Consider the following 17,605-nt stretch of genomic DNA (forward strand, 5'->3'; position numbering starts at 1 on the left):
GGGGGGAGGGGGGGGGGGGGGTTGTGGGGGTGAGAGGGAGAGAGAGGGGGAGGGAGGGGGGGAGGGAGGGGGGGAGAGGGAGAGAGAGAGGGAGAGGGAGGGAGGGAGGGAGGGAGGGAGAGAGAAGAGCAAGCACTTCAGTTATTGGGTACAATCAATGCGATAAGAACAGCAAATGGAATGTTATGTGTTATATAAGTCAGGCGAGTGTCACTGAGGCATAGAGGGTGTAGAAATGGATATGCCAAACAGAGAATTTTCTGTTTGATCCTGGAGGAAGTAGGGAGCTATTGGAACTTACTAACTTGGGGAAGGGAAGGAGGGTGACATGGTCAGATGTGCGCTTTGGGAAAATCACTTTGACATCTGAGTGAGGATGGATCGGAGGGGGTAGAGACTTGAGGCAGGGAGAACAAGAAGGCTTTTGCAATAGTCTGGGTAAGAAGTGGTAAGGATCTTCAGTGGCTGTGTGAGTGGATAGAAAGTGATAGATATGAGTGTTGGGAAGGCAGAAATGATGAGATGTGCCAACAGATTGTCTATGTGGGGTGAGTGTAAGAAATCAAAGATGACGCTGAATTGTGAGCCTGCCTAATGCAAGGTTGATGGTGCCTTCAATAGTAATAAGAAAGTTGGAGAAAGGGGAGAGTTTGGAAGTAATGATGAGTTCAGTTTTGACTATATTGTGTTTGAGAACCTATGGGACATGCACTTTGAGCTATCCAAGAAGCCGTTGCTGCTATGGAGCTCGAGGTCAAAAGAGAGACTAGGGAAGATATATAGATTTAGGAATCGCCTTCATGGAGATGATAATTGAACTCATGGGAGCTGATGAGATGACCAAGTGAAATAGTTCAGAGGGAGAAGAGAAAAAGGCCCAGGACAGAACCTTCAGGGTACCCGTTTTGGTGGGTGAAGATCCAACAAAGGAGACCAAGAAGGAGCTGTCAGACAGGTAGGAGAAGAACCGGGACAGAACAGTGTCATGAAAACTAGAGATTAGATAAAGCATCCAGGAGCAGATAAGCATCAGTAGCGTCAAATGCTGCAGAAAAGTCAAGGATGGTCATTGGGAAAATGGCTACATTAACAGAGGAAGAGAATTGGGGGCAATTTCTATAGGTGTAAGTTTTTGTTTTCCTATAAAATTGCTTAAGTTTCCCTTTAAAGTGGTGCTTAAATCATGGAAAGGTTTTGCTTTAGAGCAATGGTTTGGAGTCCTTCCATGTGACAATGTTCATTTAGATTAAGTCACACAAAGAAAACGTTGCTGGGGAGAGAATTCCTTATTCCATGTGAACCTGACATTTGGGGTGCTCAGTGTCATGGTCCCTTTGGATGAACAAGTCGTTAGCTCCTCTTGAGATAGTAAGCAGCCTCAGAACAGGACCTATGTCTTCTCTCTAGCCTGACCCCGTTACGCATGCTATACCGTCTCCCTTTCCCCAATTAGAGAAGCAGCATCTGACGGTCATTTAGGAACAGTCCAAACTAACCCCATCATTAGGAACTGTATAAATTGTAGCAAAATGAGACAGTTTTTGAAGACACCATTAAGGTAAAGATGAAGAAAAAGAATTTTTTAAAAAGATAGAGACAGTTGACCTCAAAATTCATGAATCCTTTTTTCTCTTCTACCTGTCACCCTCTCCCTCTCATCCCAGCCTGGCAAGGTCTCCGTGGTTATCATAAAGTCTAAAGAAATATGGCACAAGGAGGAATGAGCTGTGAAGGTGTGGAGTAACATTGTATAGGTACAAAGGAACCTGGGTCTATGCAGTCTTAGCAACTGTTCCCATTATAGTCGAAGGACTAGCAAGGAAAAACTGAGTCAGAGTCAAGATTACTGTTGAGGTCACCACAGGGATGAGCTTACTTATTCTGGCCAGGACAAAAATCAGCTGCAATGGTTGTCTTGGGTGTCTAGTGGTGACTTGGTACTGGTTCCGTAGTATGTCTGTGAGCTTTCTGTTCAGTTCCTTTGGAAGATAGCCCATTGTGACATTATCCTCACTGTATATGAATAACATCTAACGATGTTCTCATATGAGTCAGTGCTCATGGTTTACTTGCATCACTACTATATTGGTTTTCTTGAATCCTTGCTAACATAAACCTAACAGGAATTTTATGCCGGGGAGACTTGTAGAGAACCCAAGGCAATGAAATCATTTATTGATGAAATGCCGCTCATGTAGCTAGTTCATAGAGCCAGAACAATTTAGAGTTGGAAGGGACCTTGAAGGTCGTCGAGTTCAATGTCGTTTATTGATGAGTTTATATAGCTGGAGCTGAGACTCTGTGACATGACCACGGGTCTGTTGTTCAGTTGTTTCAGCTGTGTCTGACTTTCCATCACCCTGTTTAGGATTTTCTTGGCAGTGGTTTGCCCCGTTCCTCCCCAGCACATTTTACAAAGGAAACTGAGGCCAGTGGTGTTAAGGGACTTGCCTGTGGTCGCACAGCTAGTAAGTGTCTGAAGCTGGATTTGAACTCAGGTCTTCCAGATTCCAGACCTAGTGCTGTATCTCCTACACCACCTAGCTGCCCCAAGTTTGTTGCATAGGAAAAAAATTTAAAAACCAGCTTTCTAGGGACAGAAATCCATTCACCTATTTCTCATGATTAATATTTATTTATCAGCATATGGTCCTCTTTCCATGTATCAGTGAAGCCCATGTAGGACTTCTCCTTCTGCGTGAAGTTTGTCTCTGTTCTCCCAGACATCCACCATTGGAGCTCCGCCCAGTGTGCTGGAGGCCTTGTTCAAAGTCTCTTACCAGTGTGTGGGTGTCATTGCAGCACTTGAACTATTCATCCTTTATCTGCCCTAACTCTCTATATGATTCGCCCACCTTTTCTGATCACCTTCTCCCCCTACCCAACTATAATTTTACACCATTATATGTGTCATGCGCATCATAGTGGTAATGGGCTATATAGGATTAGTAATGCTGGCATATATATGGTTCTCTGTTGCTTGTTAAAACATCCATCATTTTGATTCTTCAGAAATTGTTGTATTACATGCTTTTCAGCCTCAGAGAATCACTAGGAGAATATTGGTCTTAAAAAAATGAGTTTTTGTCCAAGGGAACAGCTTAGAATCATTGAAAATGTTGTTCAGTTCCCCAAATGCAATCCAGCTTGTTCTCAAGTAATTATTACTATTCTTTAAAAAATAGTTATTTCAAAATGCACAAAATCTACCTTTTAGAAAAACGTGGAAGGGCAATGTTGACACTACTACATTAAATTTTCTCATATATATATGTATGTGTATATATGTGTATATATATACACACACACACCCATATGTACACATACGTATACACATATATATACATGTATAATAAACATTTAAAGCAAGCTGTACATATTACATACTACATATATGCAATCCTTTTTTTCTTGCCTTCTTTGCATGTGGAAATATTTGTGTTTGTTGATAATTTTTTAGTTCATAATTTTAAAAAAGACCCACAGCTAGGTGGTGTAGTGGATAGAGTGTTGGTCCCGGGGTCAGGAAGACCTGAATTCAAATCTAGTCTCAGACACTTAGCAGTTGTGTGACCCTGGGCAAGTCACTTAACTTCTGCCTACCCCAATTTCCTCATCTGTAACATGGGAGTAATAATAACACCTACTTCCCAGAATTGTTGTGAGGATCAGATGAAATAATATTTGTAAAGTGCTTAGCATAGCTCCTGACAGCAGGTGCTTAATAATTGCTTGTTTATTTCCTTCCTTAAAGAAAAGTGTATGTTTTTTGATGAGCCCTAGAAAGAAAGTGCTAATAATAATTCTTTTTTTTTTTTTCTTCCAGGAGATTAGTAAGTTATTTGCTGTTCAGGGCACTCAGGAAAATTAGATATTATATGTTCTTTATGCAGTATGTAGAGCATGATAAATAAATGAAAATCACATCATCCCCATTTTGAAATGACTTATCAGAATTATTTTTGTGCCCACACCCCACCTTTGTTATAAATGTAGAGTTTTTGTTGATGTTGTTGTTATTGTAACAAAGCTTCCTTCCATTATGAAGCACCTGAGTCTTTTAAAAGAAGACTGTGTGAATGAAAACTCATCTCTAGAGATCCCGAAGAATGAACCAATCCAAAAGAAGCCTATGAATAAGTAAATAAATGCCTGTTCTTACCTGCTCAGCAAGAGAATACTTTATGTTAATATTTTTTCATAAACATTTATCAGAATCACCTCGCTATCCAACTGCCAGGCTTGTCTGATTGTGTCATTGTGAGCTTTTCAGCTATTTCTTCCTCAGTTTAAAAAGCTTTGCTACTCTGGTTCCGAATATGGCATTATTTCCTTCTTTCCTGATTTGTTAGAACTTCTTCAGAGTGCTGCAGCAATCTCAAAAAGCCATGGGCTCCGTACACGGTGAAACAACCTGTATGCCATCAGACTGCAAGTTGATTTATTTACGTGGGCTTTTCATCCCTTCCAGTTTCAGATGGAGAACACACAACAGAAGAAATGATGTTTACCATCCACTTACTTCCCATTCATCAGCAACCCCCGCTGTTCCAGATCACAGTTCCATTTCTTGAGGTCAGCCGAGGAGGCCAAGCTAATGTGGGTAAGGAAGATCAATCGGGTGGTGGAGAGAAGTGGTTTTTGAAATGCAGCTGTATTAAGACACCGATCCCTCTGGATGTATTGAGCCTGTCCCAACTGGCAGCAAGAGATTATAGCTATCTCCTTTCAGAAGACACAGGCATTGGTTTCTTCTCACCTTTGACCCTCCACTTTCCCACATACATATAAATGGGATGGAAATAAAATCTTTAGAGGGCACCTCTCACTGGTGCAAGACAACAGAGAATATATTTCCAAGTTTCCAGTCATTTGATTTATTGTCATCTAAAGTCAAAGAGAGCAGAGAGGAGAGAAAATTTCACCATGAAACATTCTTGTTTTCTCTTCAGCAAAGTCAAAAAAGAAAAGTATAAATGGGAGAAAAATAGAGTAATTTTTTTTTCAGCCAAAGACAAGGTTTATTAAAGATCCGCCATATTGGCCAGACTCTTAAGGAATCTGAACATTAGTGAGCTATTGGCTAGATTTTAAGAATCTGAGCCCTTGGCTAGGTTCTTAAGGAATCTGAGCCCCTTAATGGAGACAAGATGAATCTTATATACAGAAAGACTGTGGGGAGGGATCCAGGAGTGGCCAGGTAGTCTGAGGTGACTGGAAGAGGGATCTGAGGAGGATCTGGATGGAAGTGGCCAGTAAGCTGGGGTGACCAGAACACCAGGGACCTGAACCACAGCCAAGGGAGAATGGAATCTAGATAGGATTAAGGGTGGCAAGTGGCTAGGGGCAAAAATAGGGTAAGATAGGAGAGTATGAAATGTCAAGGGACCAGAGCCACCATCTAGTTCATATTTGACAATGCTTTGTCATTAGGAGTTTGTTTATTTTCTTTTGTGGGAATGCCTTTTAGTCATTAAGGCGGTGAGCATAATGAGCTGAGAAATGTGTCTCATCAGCCGTCTTTTGGAATCTGTAGCAGCAGCCCCCAATATCTAAGCTCTTGATTTAGAAAGAGCTTATGACTACCATTTGCTGTGAGCATGGTTGCCGCCATACTACAGTGCCTACTCACAGAGACCTCCTTGTATTGGCGAGGGAGTTAAGATGAAGAAAAAAATGTGAAGCTAGTAGAGAGCCTGTGGACTGGAGAGAGAAAGAAGGAAAAAAGGAAAATGCAAAGGAGACCTGATTCTGAAGGAAGCAAGCCTGGCCACCTGCATGGTGGCTTCCCACCTCAAGATGGCTTCCCCCATATTGCCCAGAATTCAGAATCCTTTCATTTTACTAACAGTCTATAAATTTCCACCCCTTAGAGATTTATTTGGATTAAGATGTATCTTCTTTTTAAATTGTAATCACCTCTTGAAAGATAAGGGATTAAATTATAGCAGTTAATTAAAGAACTAATTAGTGAATTAATGCAGTAAGATTTTTTTCTTCCTAGTTGATGTAGATTAACTAATTGCCCTCTGAGGTGGAGGTGTAATTTTGAAGCATGGAATACTGGGTTGGTGTAAGGTAAGTTTAGGCAACTAGGGGGAGCAGTGGATAGAGAAAGATAGGTCTGCAGTCAGGAAGACCTGAGTTCAAAGCTGGCCTTTGGCACTTACTAACTGTGTGACCTTAGGGCCCAGTCCCTTCATCTCTGTTTGCCTTTGTTTTCTCATCTGTAAAATGGAGTTAATAATAACATCCAGGGGTGTAGTGAGGATAAAATGGGATAGTATTTTTGAAGTGCTTTGCAAAGCTTAAAGTCCTATATAGATGCTAGCTATTATTTTTATCATTTGGGCCTTAGAGAACACCAGAGAGAAGGACTCAAGAACTTGGGTAAAACTCTTCTTCTCCCTGTAGTAGTTCCCTTACCTTCTTTCCATCCCTCTTTCTCCCTCCCTTCCTGCCTTTTCCTCTTTTCCCTCCTTCTCTTTGTCCATCCGTTCTTCCTCCTTTTCTGCATCTTGTGATCACATGCTTCCAAGACCCTGCACTCAAAATGATATTGCTGCTGTCATCGTTCAGCTACATTGTGGGCTCAGTGGGCTTCGAGACAAACCTGGGAACTTAACCAACACATGTTATTTCTGTAGGAGAATGTATTCTGAATTCCAGCTAGCTGGCTTGCAATTTGAATTTCTAGAGTTTAGCTTGTTGGCTAAGTTGAATGCTGCCTGTTTGATCCTAGGATTTTAGCTTTAGAAATGGAAGGGACCTTAGAGGTCTTTAAGTAGACCCACCCCTCCCTTTTTCCAGGTGAGGAACTGAGGCCAAAAGAGGTTAAATGACCCCCCTTTGTGGTCAAGTAGGGTCACACAGCTGCTAAGTATTTGGGATAGTATTTGAGTCTAGGTATTCCTGACTCCAAGCGTGGGCCACAAAATTCCAATCTGCAACAAAAGTCACTGAGACAGAGCCCTGAGCATATTCCATTTATTAGGGATGCTAGTGGTCCCTAATCAGTTGGGTCCAGGATCTTCCCCACCGTCAGGGACCCCTCTGCTTGAGGAAAAATCACTTTGAGGGAATACCAAAGACAGAATGAGGTGGTACAATTCCATGATTGGCCAATTCTGGAATTGGGGAAATCTTATGGTTGGCTAAGGGCAGCGTCTATCAGTCATAACCATTTTGTCAACAGGCCTTTCACAGGTCATTAGCTACAGGTCATCAACTACAGGCCATCGGCTGCAAGCCACCTCAGCAGGGGCTTTCCAAAGGTCATAGGATCATGTTAGCAACATCTCAGGGTTTTCCACAGGTCATATGACCCTGTCATCAAGGTCTTAGGTCTTTTTAAGGCCATCAGACACTGATGTTTGACCAGCAGTGTCCTAGGGACCAAGGAAGTTGTGGATTTGAAACAAAGGTCACTAGTAAGTGGATAGAAATGATTCCTAAGGGTGGAGAGGCAAATGATCCTTATTACGAGCACTGTGTGCATGGGGAAGGGATAGTGTAGCAATTATATTCTTATTACAGTCTCGGGACAGACCTAACTAACAATATGAATCTATCTGATACATCAAATACAATTAATATAATCATCAATACATCAATACAGTCAATCGTAACTCTTATCCTAACAGAATTAACTAACACAATTACTTTCCTCTTAATTCTATTCTGCTTTAATTCGCTAAGACAATCATTGATACCCATCAAATCACAATGAACTGAAGAAATGCTGATTAAATTGGATAGGGCTATTGAAATTATTATCACACAAGTTCAGCATTCCATCCATGATGCCATTTTCTTTTTGGTGGATAGGAGTTTAATCTGACATAGCTCAGATAACTCACAATCCCCTTCCTGCCCAATATGGGAATTTTGGTTCTTGGTGGGTTATTTATAGACACTTTACATGTTAAAACTCTCTAGAAACATCATATCATCATCATCCCACCCTCTACAGGGATGCAGCTGGCAATGAGTGACACCAACATGACTCCTGAAGACCTTTCCTTTGAGCTAGTGAAGCCGCCACTGCATGGCTTGCTCTTCAAGAACACGACTGAGTTCCAAGGGCGCATGAACACAGGTAGGAAGGAGGTGTCTTCTTCCCCTGGCCTACTGGAGGGACACTGTGGCAGGATAATCATAAATCCAGTCTTGTATGCTTCCAAGGCATGGTGTGATAATTAATGAAATCCTCTGGGGTAGCTCTTTGGAGGTACTTGGAAAATGGGCTGTTTGAAGACCAGCCTTGCCATGGTTAGTTAGCCTGGATGTGTGTTACTTCCCTCTCCATCCACAAAAATTTGATTTGAGACATTTCCCTAATTCAGGTGAAACTAGCTTATTTAAATATATACACACATATATGTATATGTGTATATTTCCAGCTACACCAAATGTTTTAGGCCAGGCCAGGAGTATGTGTGCAGAAGTGCACACACACATGCACACACCCACGTTTTTAGAATTACCTAGTCTTAGGTATCATCTACTATCTTCCCTAGACCATTGCAGAGAACATAGGTGGAGAGCCTCCTGTGATCCCAGCAGCCTTTGGAGAACCCAGGAGAACTTCAGTCCTTTTGGACAATGCTCAGAAGTTGGGCTGTGGAAACAGAATTCAAGGGGTGACTTGACCTCTGACCCTGCTCTCCACAACTCTCCTCAAAGGAAAAACTGAATTGAGTTCCTTGTAGCCTTCAGCACCAATTGGTATCATTGTGAAATGTCCAGAGTTGAGAGGACCTTAAAGGCCACCTGATCCAATCCCGTCACACAGCTAGTTAGCTTCAGAGGTAGGGTATGACTGTGTCTTCTATATCCATGCAGCTTTCTCCACACTACTACACAGAAAATGAGTACTCAAACTCATGAACTCAGATAGGGATGCATTGTACTATATCCAGGTTCCATGAGAGACCCTGATGGCCTTTGACCAACTAGCGTAGTAGACAAACCAAAGTCCTTCTTACATGAATCTGATTGTCCAGAAAGAGAGGTTGAGGCCTCTTGCAATAACTTTGATGGTGTCCTGTCACTTTTCCCAAGTTTTAGATCTTTTATTTTTTTTAATTTAATTTTTTTGAGGGTTTAGGCAGTGGGGTTAAGTGACTTGCCCAGGGTCACACAGCTAGTAAGTGTTGTGTGTCTGAGGCCGGATTTGAATTCAGGTCCTCCTGAATTCAGGGCCGGTGCTTCATCCCCTGCGCCACCTGGCTGCCCCTAGATCTTTTATTTTTAAACATTTAGACCCCCAAATAATTTGACATCTTTGTTTAGAAAAATTGATAGTTCCAGGTATCAAATTTTCTCTCATCTTCTTTTAAAAAAAGAAGGGAACGAGTTCTAGGTTTGTCTCACATGCTTTGGAATCTTGGGTCGAAAGAGGAGTATTGTGGACCATTGTCCTTTGTCTTGTCTTTGGAAGGCGACCCCTTCACCTATGAGGACATCACCCAGAATGCACTACAGTATGTTCATGATGGCTCGTTGGCCACTCAGGACAGCATGGAGATCTCTGTCACTGATGGCACTGCCACAGCAACCACACTAGTGAACGTGGAGGTGTCGTGGGCCGACCGCAGCGGTCCCCGGCTGGCCACAGGCTCCTCGCTGACTGCTTCCGTCCCCAGCAAAAGTTCCATTACTCTGACTAGATCACACCTTGCTTATGTGGTAAGTTCTTATAATCGCCTTGTTCATCGGTGACCTTACCAGTGACTGACCTTAACCAACAGTATCTACAGTAATAGCCAGGGCTGAGTATCTCTGAGCTTCAACCCCTCCACCAGTCCTACTCAGATCCTACTCAGCCACTCCCCCTTGGGTAGGGCCTTTCCTTTCTGGAGTATTTCCCTCAGTTGGTCAGTCAATAAGCATTTAGCACTAGGGATACAATAACGAGGTAAAAAATAGCCGCTGCTTTCAAGGAGCTCACATTCTTGTGGGGGATGCAAGATGCAAATATATTTACATATATATTTATATATATGCATATGTATATACACAAATATATTTGAATACAAGATCTATACAGAGTATTTGGAAGGTAGTCTCAGAAGGAAGACACTAATATTAAGGGGGACTGGGAAAGTCTTCTTGTAGAAAGGGAGATTTGAGCTGAGATGAAGGAAGCCAGAAAATGGTAATGAGAGTGGGAGCACGCCAGGTGTGGGGGCAGCCAAAGACTCATCATAAGTCGGGACCGAGGAATCCAGTGTCGCTGGATTGTAGAGTGTGTGGAAAAAGGAGTCAGGTATAAGAAGGCTAGAAAGGTAGGAAGGGGCCAGGTTGTGAAGGCCTTCTCAGACTCAAGTCCTTCTCCAGCCTTTCCAAAGTTCCTTTCTGTCAAAAAATGTTTAAGCCTCAGAGGACTGCCTGTTTTTCAAAGGGCAGGAACTTTTGTGCCTTCAATAAGGTATCAAAGTGCTCCACAAATGCCACACTCTGGACGAAAACCAAACACTGGCTGTTTCTATTTGTCAAGCTGCACACATTGCAATCTTATGAGGAGTAGTGGGGGTCACATAGTAATTTGCCTTGCTACCTGCTGGCCAGCCAAGCCACAAGGTGGGCTGTACCCAGTAGCTATCCACCATTTTATTTTGACAGTGGCTTTCAGTGGGGGCAGTTTGGGGCTGGGGCTTTTCCTTTACTGAGTGGTCATTTTAGTTAATATTAAAGCCAAAGGTACTGGAATTTGAGAGAGGAGAGAGAAGTGGCAAAAGCAGGACCAGGAACAATGGAATTACTAGCCCCTCTTACTTCCAGAGGCAGAGCTATCCAAGGTTTAGGTCCACCCAGTCCTTTGATTAAGACACACGGTACATCTGAAACCAACTCAATGCATTCAGAAAGAGTGGTTTCTCTCTTGACCTAGTTACCTTTTTTTTTTTTTTAAATAGGAAATGTCAAGGCCATATTTGGGCTATAGACCTTGCTCAGATTATCATCAATCAATCAATTAGGAACAAAAAAAGAATTTTAAAACTTTATTTTTTTGTTTGATTTCCACTTTCTTTGTATACCTAGAACCCAGAAACAAAATTATTTATATGTAATGACATTATTAAATTCTTTCATGCCCATATTTGTACATATACATACAGATACATACAAACACTTTTGCTGTGGTGTTCTTAGGGTTTCCAAGGCTAGAGGGCTGATTTTTTTTTCTGTCGGGGAAGTAATATGGATTGGAAAACTGAGCCTGGGTCAAGACACCTACATTTGATTCTTCTCTCTGAGACTGACTTAATTAATGCTGCTGAGAGAAGGAAGAAGAGCCATTTCTTTAATTCTGTAGCTTTTATAAATAAATACACACATGTGTTAATAAGATGTGTTAATTTGTATATATGTATATATACATATGTGTAGATGTATGAATATATGTATGTATGCATGTGTGTATATGTATACATGCATTTGTACATTTTTTTGTATAATCATAGGTCATTTTAGTTAAAAGAAAAGATGATGCATGATTGCTTGAATGTTAGTTCTTTGAGTACTGAGATTTTTCTTCCCAAATTTGAAACCACAATCAATAATGACCTGACACTTTTAAAAAATCATCCATATGTTTTAAATAACATTTGTAGCTTAACTATAATATCTAGTTCTGAACAGAAAGAAGGGAAATAAAGTGTTGGCCTGGGAGCAATTTCTTTTGTGCAGATTTTATCCCCCACTTGTCTTTTTATGTTGCGGGAAATCACTCCCCCGTGATCCTATTCGTGGGCCTCTCAGAACTCAAAAGTAGCTTCCATTTTCTGTTTTTCGAGTTGGCAGGTGATTTTTGCCATAAATTCTGGCCTATTGACTCTTATGAAACCCATGAATCCATCAAGACATCTGAATACAAATTGAATCAATAGACCGCCAAGGCTCACAAAGTCATTGTCTGACAGCCCAAAGTGTCTCTCCAGAGCAGTTCCTGACCATTAACCACACATTCTGCCTTGCATATCAAAATGCAGCCCTATTGGGCACTTAATACTGGTTTGAAGAAATTGATTGAATGTGAATTTGTCCAGCAGAGCAGAGAAAATTCAAAAGGACTCTTTCAGGCTGGTGGAGGCATAGCATATATGCTAAAGACATACTGAAAGTTAGGTAATGACTTTTCTTGACAGTTGCTGGGGAGTCTTGGCTCGTGGGAAGGGCTTTCTAGAACTGCTCCATAGTGGGCCTGCAAAGAGTATGCAGCAGGGTTGGGGAAGCCGTTCTGTAAACAGAATGGGCCTTAAGTAAAGCAGAGAACAGTTGGAATGGGAATGACTCATGATATGTCAGTATGGTGTCCGGAGCACGGAGTGATATACATGTGCAAGGAGGGAGGCAGAAGGCAGTGGTGGGATTCAATTCAATTCAACACAACCACGTATTAAGTACCTGAAGGTACTTAAGAGACACGGAGGCTATCCTGAAGAGGATGCAGAGATGATTAAGATGTGGTCCCTGTCTTCAATGAGTTCACTGTCTAGGTGGGAAACATGGAATTGTGTTGGAAAAGGCCTGACCCAGGAATCAAGAGGCTTGGAGACAGCAGAATACAGTGGAAAGAATATTAAACTTTTTTTTGAATTTGGAATCTAGCCACCTTACCTTTTTGATGCTTGAGCAAGTATGTAATTTTTCTGAGCCTCAGTTTCTTCATCTATAAAATAATAGGTTTGGTCTAGGGAGCCTCTGAGACCTTCCAGCTCATTGAGTCTCCTCTTTGGCTTTGCCATTAGGTAGCAACATGACTTAGATCACGTAGGTTCCCTCACTGATAAAATGGGGTGGCCGAGATCTTTAAAGTCCCTACCAGTACATAAGGCAAGTGCATAAATACATAAGAACCCAGTGAAGTATATGCATAATAGAGGTAGAAACAAAATACTTACTGTGGTTCAGTGAAGGAAGACCTCTCTGGAAATCAGGAAAGAATTCCCAAGGGAAGGTAGCATTTGAGCTGGGCCTCAAGGGTCAGATTCAGTTGGTAGGGTACAGTAGGGAGCATGAACAAAGGTACGGGGATGGAAAAGTGCCCATCAGGCTGAAGGAGTGGGAAGGAGTATATCTTGGCTAAAACCTGGACCTTGTGAAGGATAATGATGATAACTGTTCAAGGTATCGCTTCAGTTCAGTTCAACAAATGACTGTCTAGTAACCACCATCAAACTTGGAGCTAAATGCTTAGAGTACAAAAATAGATCAGATGCAGACTTTGTTCTCAGGCAGCTTAAAGTCTAATAAAAGGGAAAAGATGTGGGCACAAAGGACCATGAAATCAGGGAAAATGAGATGAAGGACAGAAGGGAGGTCCAGGCAAAGTATACTCTTAAAAAAATCCAAGAGGGAGATCAGCTGAGGAGGGAAAGAGGGGTCAGGGAAGGTTTCCAAGGATTGTCCCTTGAGTTGTGTCTTGAAAGAATAACAGCAACGGTGATAATAGTAACATTTATGTAGCAGGTAAGATTTGCAAATCACTTATGATCTCACTGGGTTCTCACCAAATGGAGAATGGAAGAGGTGAGGTAGAAGAAAGGGAACTCCAGTCCAAGAACGAAGAGGTAATAAAAGCAAATGGTCAGTCAGGAGAGAGTAGGATGCAAATTGGAGACAGTCAATCTAGTTTGACTGGAACACGATCCCATTAAATTTAAAAGGCATTTATTAATGGAAGGTGTTGCTGATGAAAAGAGATAATATAAGATAAGCCTGGAAATAGAGTTTGGAACCAGATTGTGGAGGGGCCTTGAAAGCCAAGATCATGTTTCTTTGTTAGACTCTGGGGAATCACTAAAGTTTGTAAGAAGAGTAGCACGATCAGAACGATGCATTAGAAAGATGACTTGGGAAAGCAAAATTTCTAATTGGAAATAAATTCTTCATCATACTGAAGTTTTGTCACATGGATTATTAGATCGATTGAGTGAGTTTGCCATTATCTAGTGATTATTGGCAATCTTTGTTTGATCCGTGTTTTTATCATATGGCATTTGCCATCATAGAATTTGAATAGCAGTCAGACAGTGAGATCCCCTCTGGCATCCTGCAAAGAGTTGACATTTGTTTCTAGAGATGGATGAGTCCAATCTTCTTGCCTTCTTATTGGATGGCAAGGTGGAGTAGCAGAGAGCACCTGCTGTGGATGATGTCAGCACCTGGTGTAGCCTTCTGTTTTACACCTCTTATTCAAATTCCACTTCACTTTGGTTACTTTGACTAAGTGGGCATTGAGGTCCTAGGGCATTTTCAGTGAGGCATTCTGGGAAGGACAAATTTGGGATATATTACAGTTTATACCAAAACAACAATCTTTCAGTGAGTAAAGGGAGAAAAAAAGACACCTACACATAGATGTATATACACACACACACACACACACACACACACACTATATATATATATATATATGTATATGTATACACATAATTAAATCATAATAATATAATTATAATTAAATTGTCAAACCTTTTAGGTTTGGCAAAAAAAATTTTTAGATTGATGTATTGTCTTTTCTCTTTTAATTCTATTAGGATAATTCTTCTCCAGACTCAAAGATATGGATTCATTTGCTTTCTGTACCAATGTATGGGACTCTTACAAGGACATCGGGACTAGTGGTAGAAGAGCTCTTAGAGATTTCTAACTTCACAGTGGAAGACATCAACAATCAGAAAATCAGGTAACCAGTCTTACGTACTTGACTGATTTCGCCGCTAATGGGAGTTTTCCCTCACCATTCAGACTCCTAAAGACTCCTTTTTCTTCCTCCATCTACATTCTGTAGCAAAGATCCGGAAACTGAGGCTGCTCTGGGAATGAGAAGCCTTACACGGTTATTTCCACTTCGAGTGTGAGTGTTGCTGGTCACAGGGACCCTTTTGGGAATAGTAATTTTAGTTCCAGTGAAGTGGAAGGAGAAATCTGACTTAGGGCAGCCAGTTTAACTCTTTCATTTTATTGAAGAAACTGAAAGCCAGAGAGGGAAGGTAAGGGTGCAAGATCACACAAGTATGAAGTGCTAACATCAGGATTTGAATTCAGTTCCCCTAACTCCATGGCTAGTTCTCCTCCTAGAAAACTGATTTGTCATTCATTCATTCATTCATTCACTCACTCACATATTCATTCATCGTTGAGTTCAGGGATGAATCCTTTGGCCAATTAATTTCTATCATTCTAGGGTACATTTGATACAGAAGAAATAGTACCTATTCCTAGGGAGTTTGCCATCTAAAATGAAGAAAAGGCAGGGTGTATAGTGGCTAACAGATTGGCTGTAGAGTCAGAAGTCCTGGGTTCAAGACCTGACTGACGACATGCTATCCCTGTAGCCCTGGGCACATCACTTAATTTCTCAGTGCCCCTGACAACTTTCTAGGACTCCAAGGTGCAGAGAATGTGCCAATCTGCATTGACAGACGGGTTTTCTTTTTTGAGAATTTCCTCCACCAGTGAAATCACAGGTTCAGTCCCTTTAAAAATAGCATAAACAGACTATAAATTCAAAATGTAAAACATTGAATGAATGGATGTATAAAGCATGTATTAAACACTTGCTGTATGCAAAGCAGTAGGGATACAAATAGAAAAGCAACACCCTGCTCTCAAGCAGCTTACACTCTAATGAGGGAAACAACATAGAGGTTTCAGCTGCAAGTCTAATGGAAAGGTCCCATGATAGCTAGGTGGCCCAGTGGATAGAGCGTCAGGCCAGGAGTCAGGGAGACCTGAGTTCACATCTGGCCTTAGACACATTGTGTGACCCTGGCAAGTCGCTTAACCATGTTTGCCTCAGTTTCCTCATCTGTAAAGTGAGCTGGAGACGGAAATGGCAAAGTGTTCCAGTATCTTTGCCAAAAAACCCCAAATGGAGTCAGGGAGAGTTGGGTATGACTGTACAATAACAATGTGGTCCTTACGGTGCATCAGCAAAGCATATATTAATGCTTTTTCTTTAGTGTCTTTTCCACTGATGTAATGAAATCAGTTTCTGATGTTGAACTATTTTGACAGTGCCAAGGACTTTGATGGCAAGAATGTTCTTTTCTAGATGTTCAGTAGCTATGGTTGTAGCACCTGTTAGAGCAGGTGCTGGGATTCATCTCCATAGAAGTTGTTTCCTGGGATGATGTTAAGGGTTTTGGGCTGGAAGCTTTGGTACTCCCAGTGCTCTTGGTTATAGGGTCCTGAGCTGCACCTGTCAGGAGCTGAGGGGAGATCAGGGGTGTGGCGGTGGTCTACTTTGTCTGGCACATGCTGTCTCCTGTCTCTCTATCAAGGTACCCTGCTCCTTCAGCTAAGCTGGCTTGCCTGTCCTGTGTAGATAATTAAATAACAAGTTGCTTATTCCTTCGAAAGCAAGTCTGTGACTGGGGCCGTTTTTAAACACGAGTGTAATTCTTTTGCCTGTCTTTTCATATGACTTACTAATTTTACTCTTATTTTGACCGACATAGGTACTCAGCTTCATTTGAGACGGACCATCAGCCAATCACTGATTTTTTCCAATTCTCTGTCTCTGATGCTGACAATAACCAACTGAACAATCAGAAATTTACCATCATTATCACACCTGTCCAGAATCTGCCTCCCATTTTCACTTTTGCCGACCTTATCACAGTAAGTAATTTTCAGAACAATGGACAGTGCTATCGGTAGCCCTCAGAATAGACAGTGTACGAATGAATCATTTTCTGGTTGAATAAGCCCCCGTTCCCTCTCCTTCTTTGAGCAGTCCCAAGATGACAGCTGTTTTCCAACACTGGGTGAGTGGTGAAAATGACTGTTTACTATAAGACATCTGTGTCAGGAAGGGGCGATCACCTGTTACTCTCGTTTGAGACGAGATTAGTACATCCTTCTTCAGGTCTTGTGGTGGAGGAACGTGGAGAGGCTGATAGATTTGATTCATCAGATGAAAGCTCAGAAAGCATGTCCAGATATGCTCAAACGTTCCCCAGGCTCCCAGTTTCCCTTCTAGTTTTCTCCTGAACCTCCCAGCCTGCCTTCCTTCTCTGGCAGTCCCCATGATACCGCAGAGTGAACCTCTCTGCCTGACGGTTCAGGCCATTCTGCAGAAAGACCAGGACACCATCACTTATAAGCTCCTTGAGGTTGGAGACTGTCTTTTGCCTCTTTTGTGTCTCCAGTACTTAGCACAGTGCCTGACACATAGTAGGTGCTTAATAAATTGATCACCCAGTAATAGCTTATCCTCGAATACTGCTAGTTAGAGAAAAAACACATGACCTTAGGCTGTAGAAGAAGGAAGCATTTATATAGCACCTACTATGTGACAGGTAAGCTAAGTTCTTACAACTTGGGGCACAAAGAAGGAACTAAGTTTAAGGAGTTGCTGGTGTTTATTCCCCTCTTCCCCTCAGGCTTAAGGCCTGATATGGTCAATCCTTCCTTCCTTTTTACCCTGACATTTTAAAAAACATAGAATTTTTATACTGGAAGCTGTAAAGATAGAAACCTGAGCCCTTCTCTCTTAGTCCCAAGAAAGCAAGGCTAGGTAGTCACTTTTTGGATGGGATGCAGTTTTTTTAAAAGGACAATTGCAGAAAGATGGATACAAGAATTGAGG

At 41.7% G+C, this 17,605-nt stretch overlaps 1 protein-coding gene across 1 annotated transcript in view; it reads left to right on the forward strand.

The window, feature by feature from the left end:
* The window catches only part of FRAS1 (Fraser extracellular matrix complex subunit 1), a 475,354-nt gene that overhangs the window by 352,905 nt on the left and 104,844 nt on the right, over positions 1–17,605 (forward strand). The window contains exons 36-40 of the mRNA XM_027854503.1: positions 4,472–4,603; positions 7,973–8,098; positions 9,443–9,690; positions 14,547–14,695; positions 16,473–16,635. Of these exons, the coding sequence (XP_027710304.1) occupies positions 4,472–4,603; positions 7,973–8,098; positions 9,443–9,690; positions 14,547–14,695; positions 16,473–16,635 (818 nt within the window). The remainder of the gene's footprint in view (positions 1–4,471; positions 4,604–7,972; positions 8,099–9,442; positions 9,691–14,546; positions 14,696–16,472; positions 16,636–17,605) is intronic.

The sequence above is a fragment of the Vombatus ursinus genome, unplaced genomic scaffold, assembly GCF_900497805.2.
Source record: "Vombatus ursinus unplaced genomic scaffold, bare-nosed wombat genome assembly UNPS02010461.1, whole genome shotgun sequence".
Classification (NCBI taxonomy): domain Eukaryota; kingdom Metazoa; phylum Chordata; class Mammalia; order Diprotodontia; family Vombatidae; genus Vombatus; species Vombatus ursinus.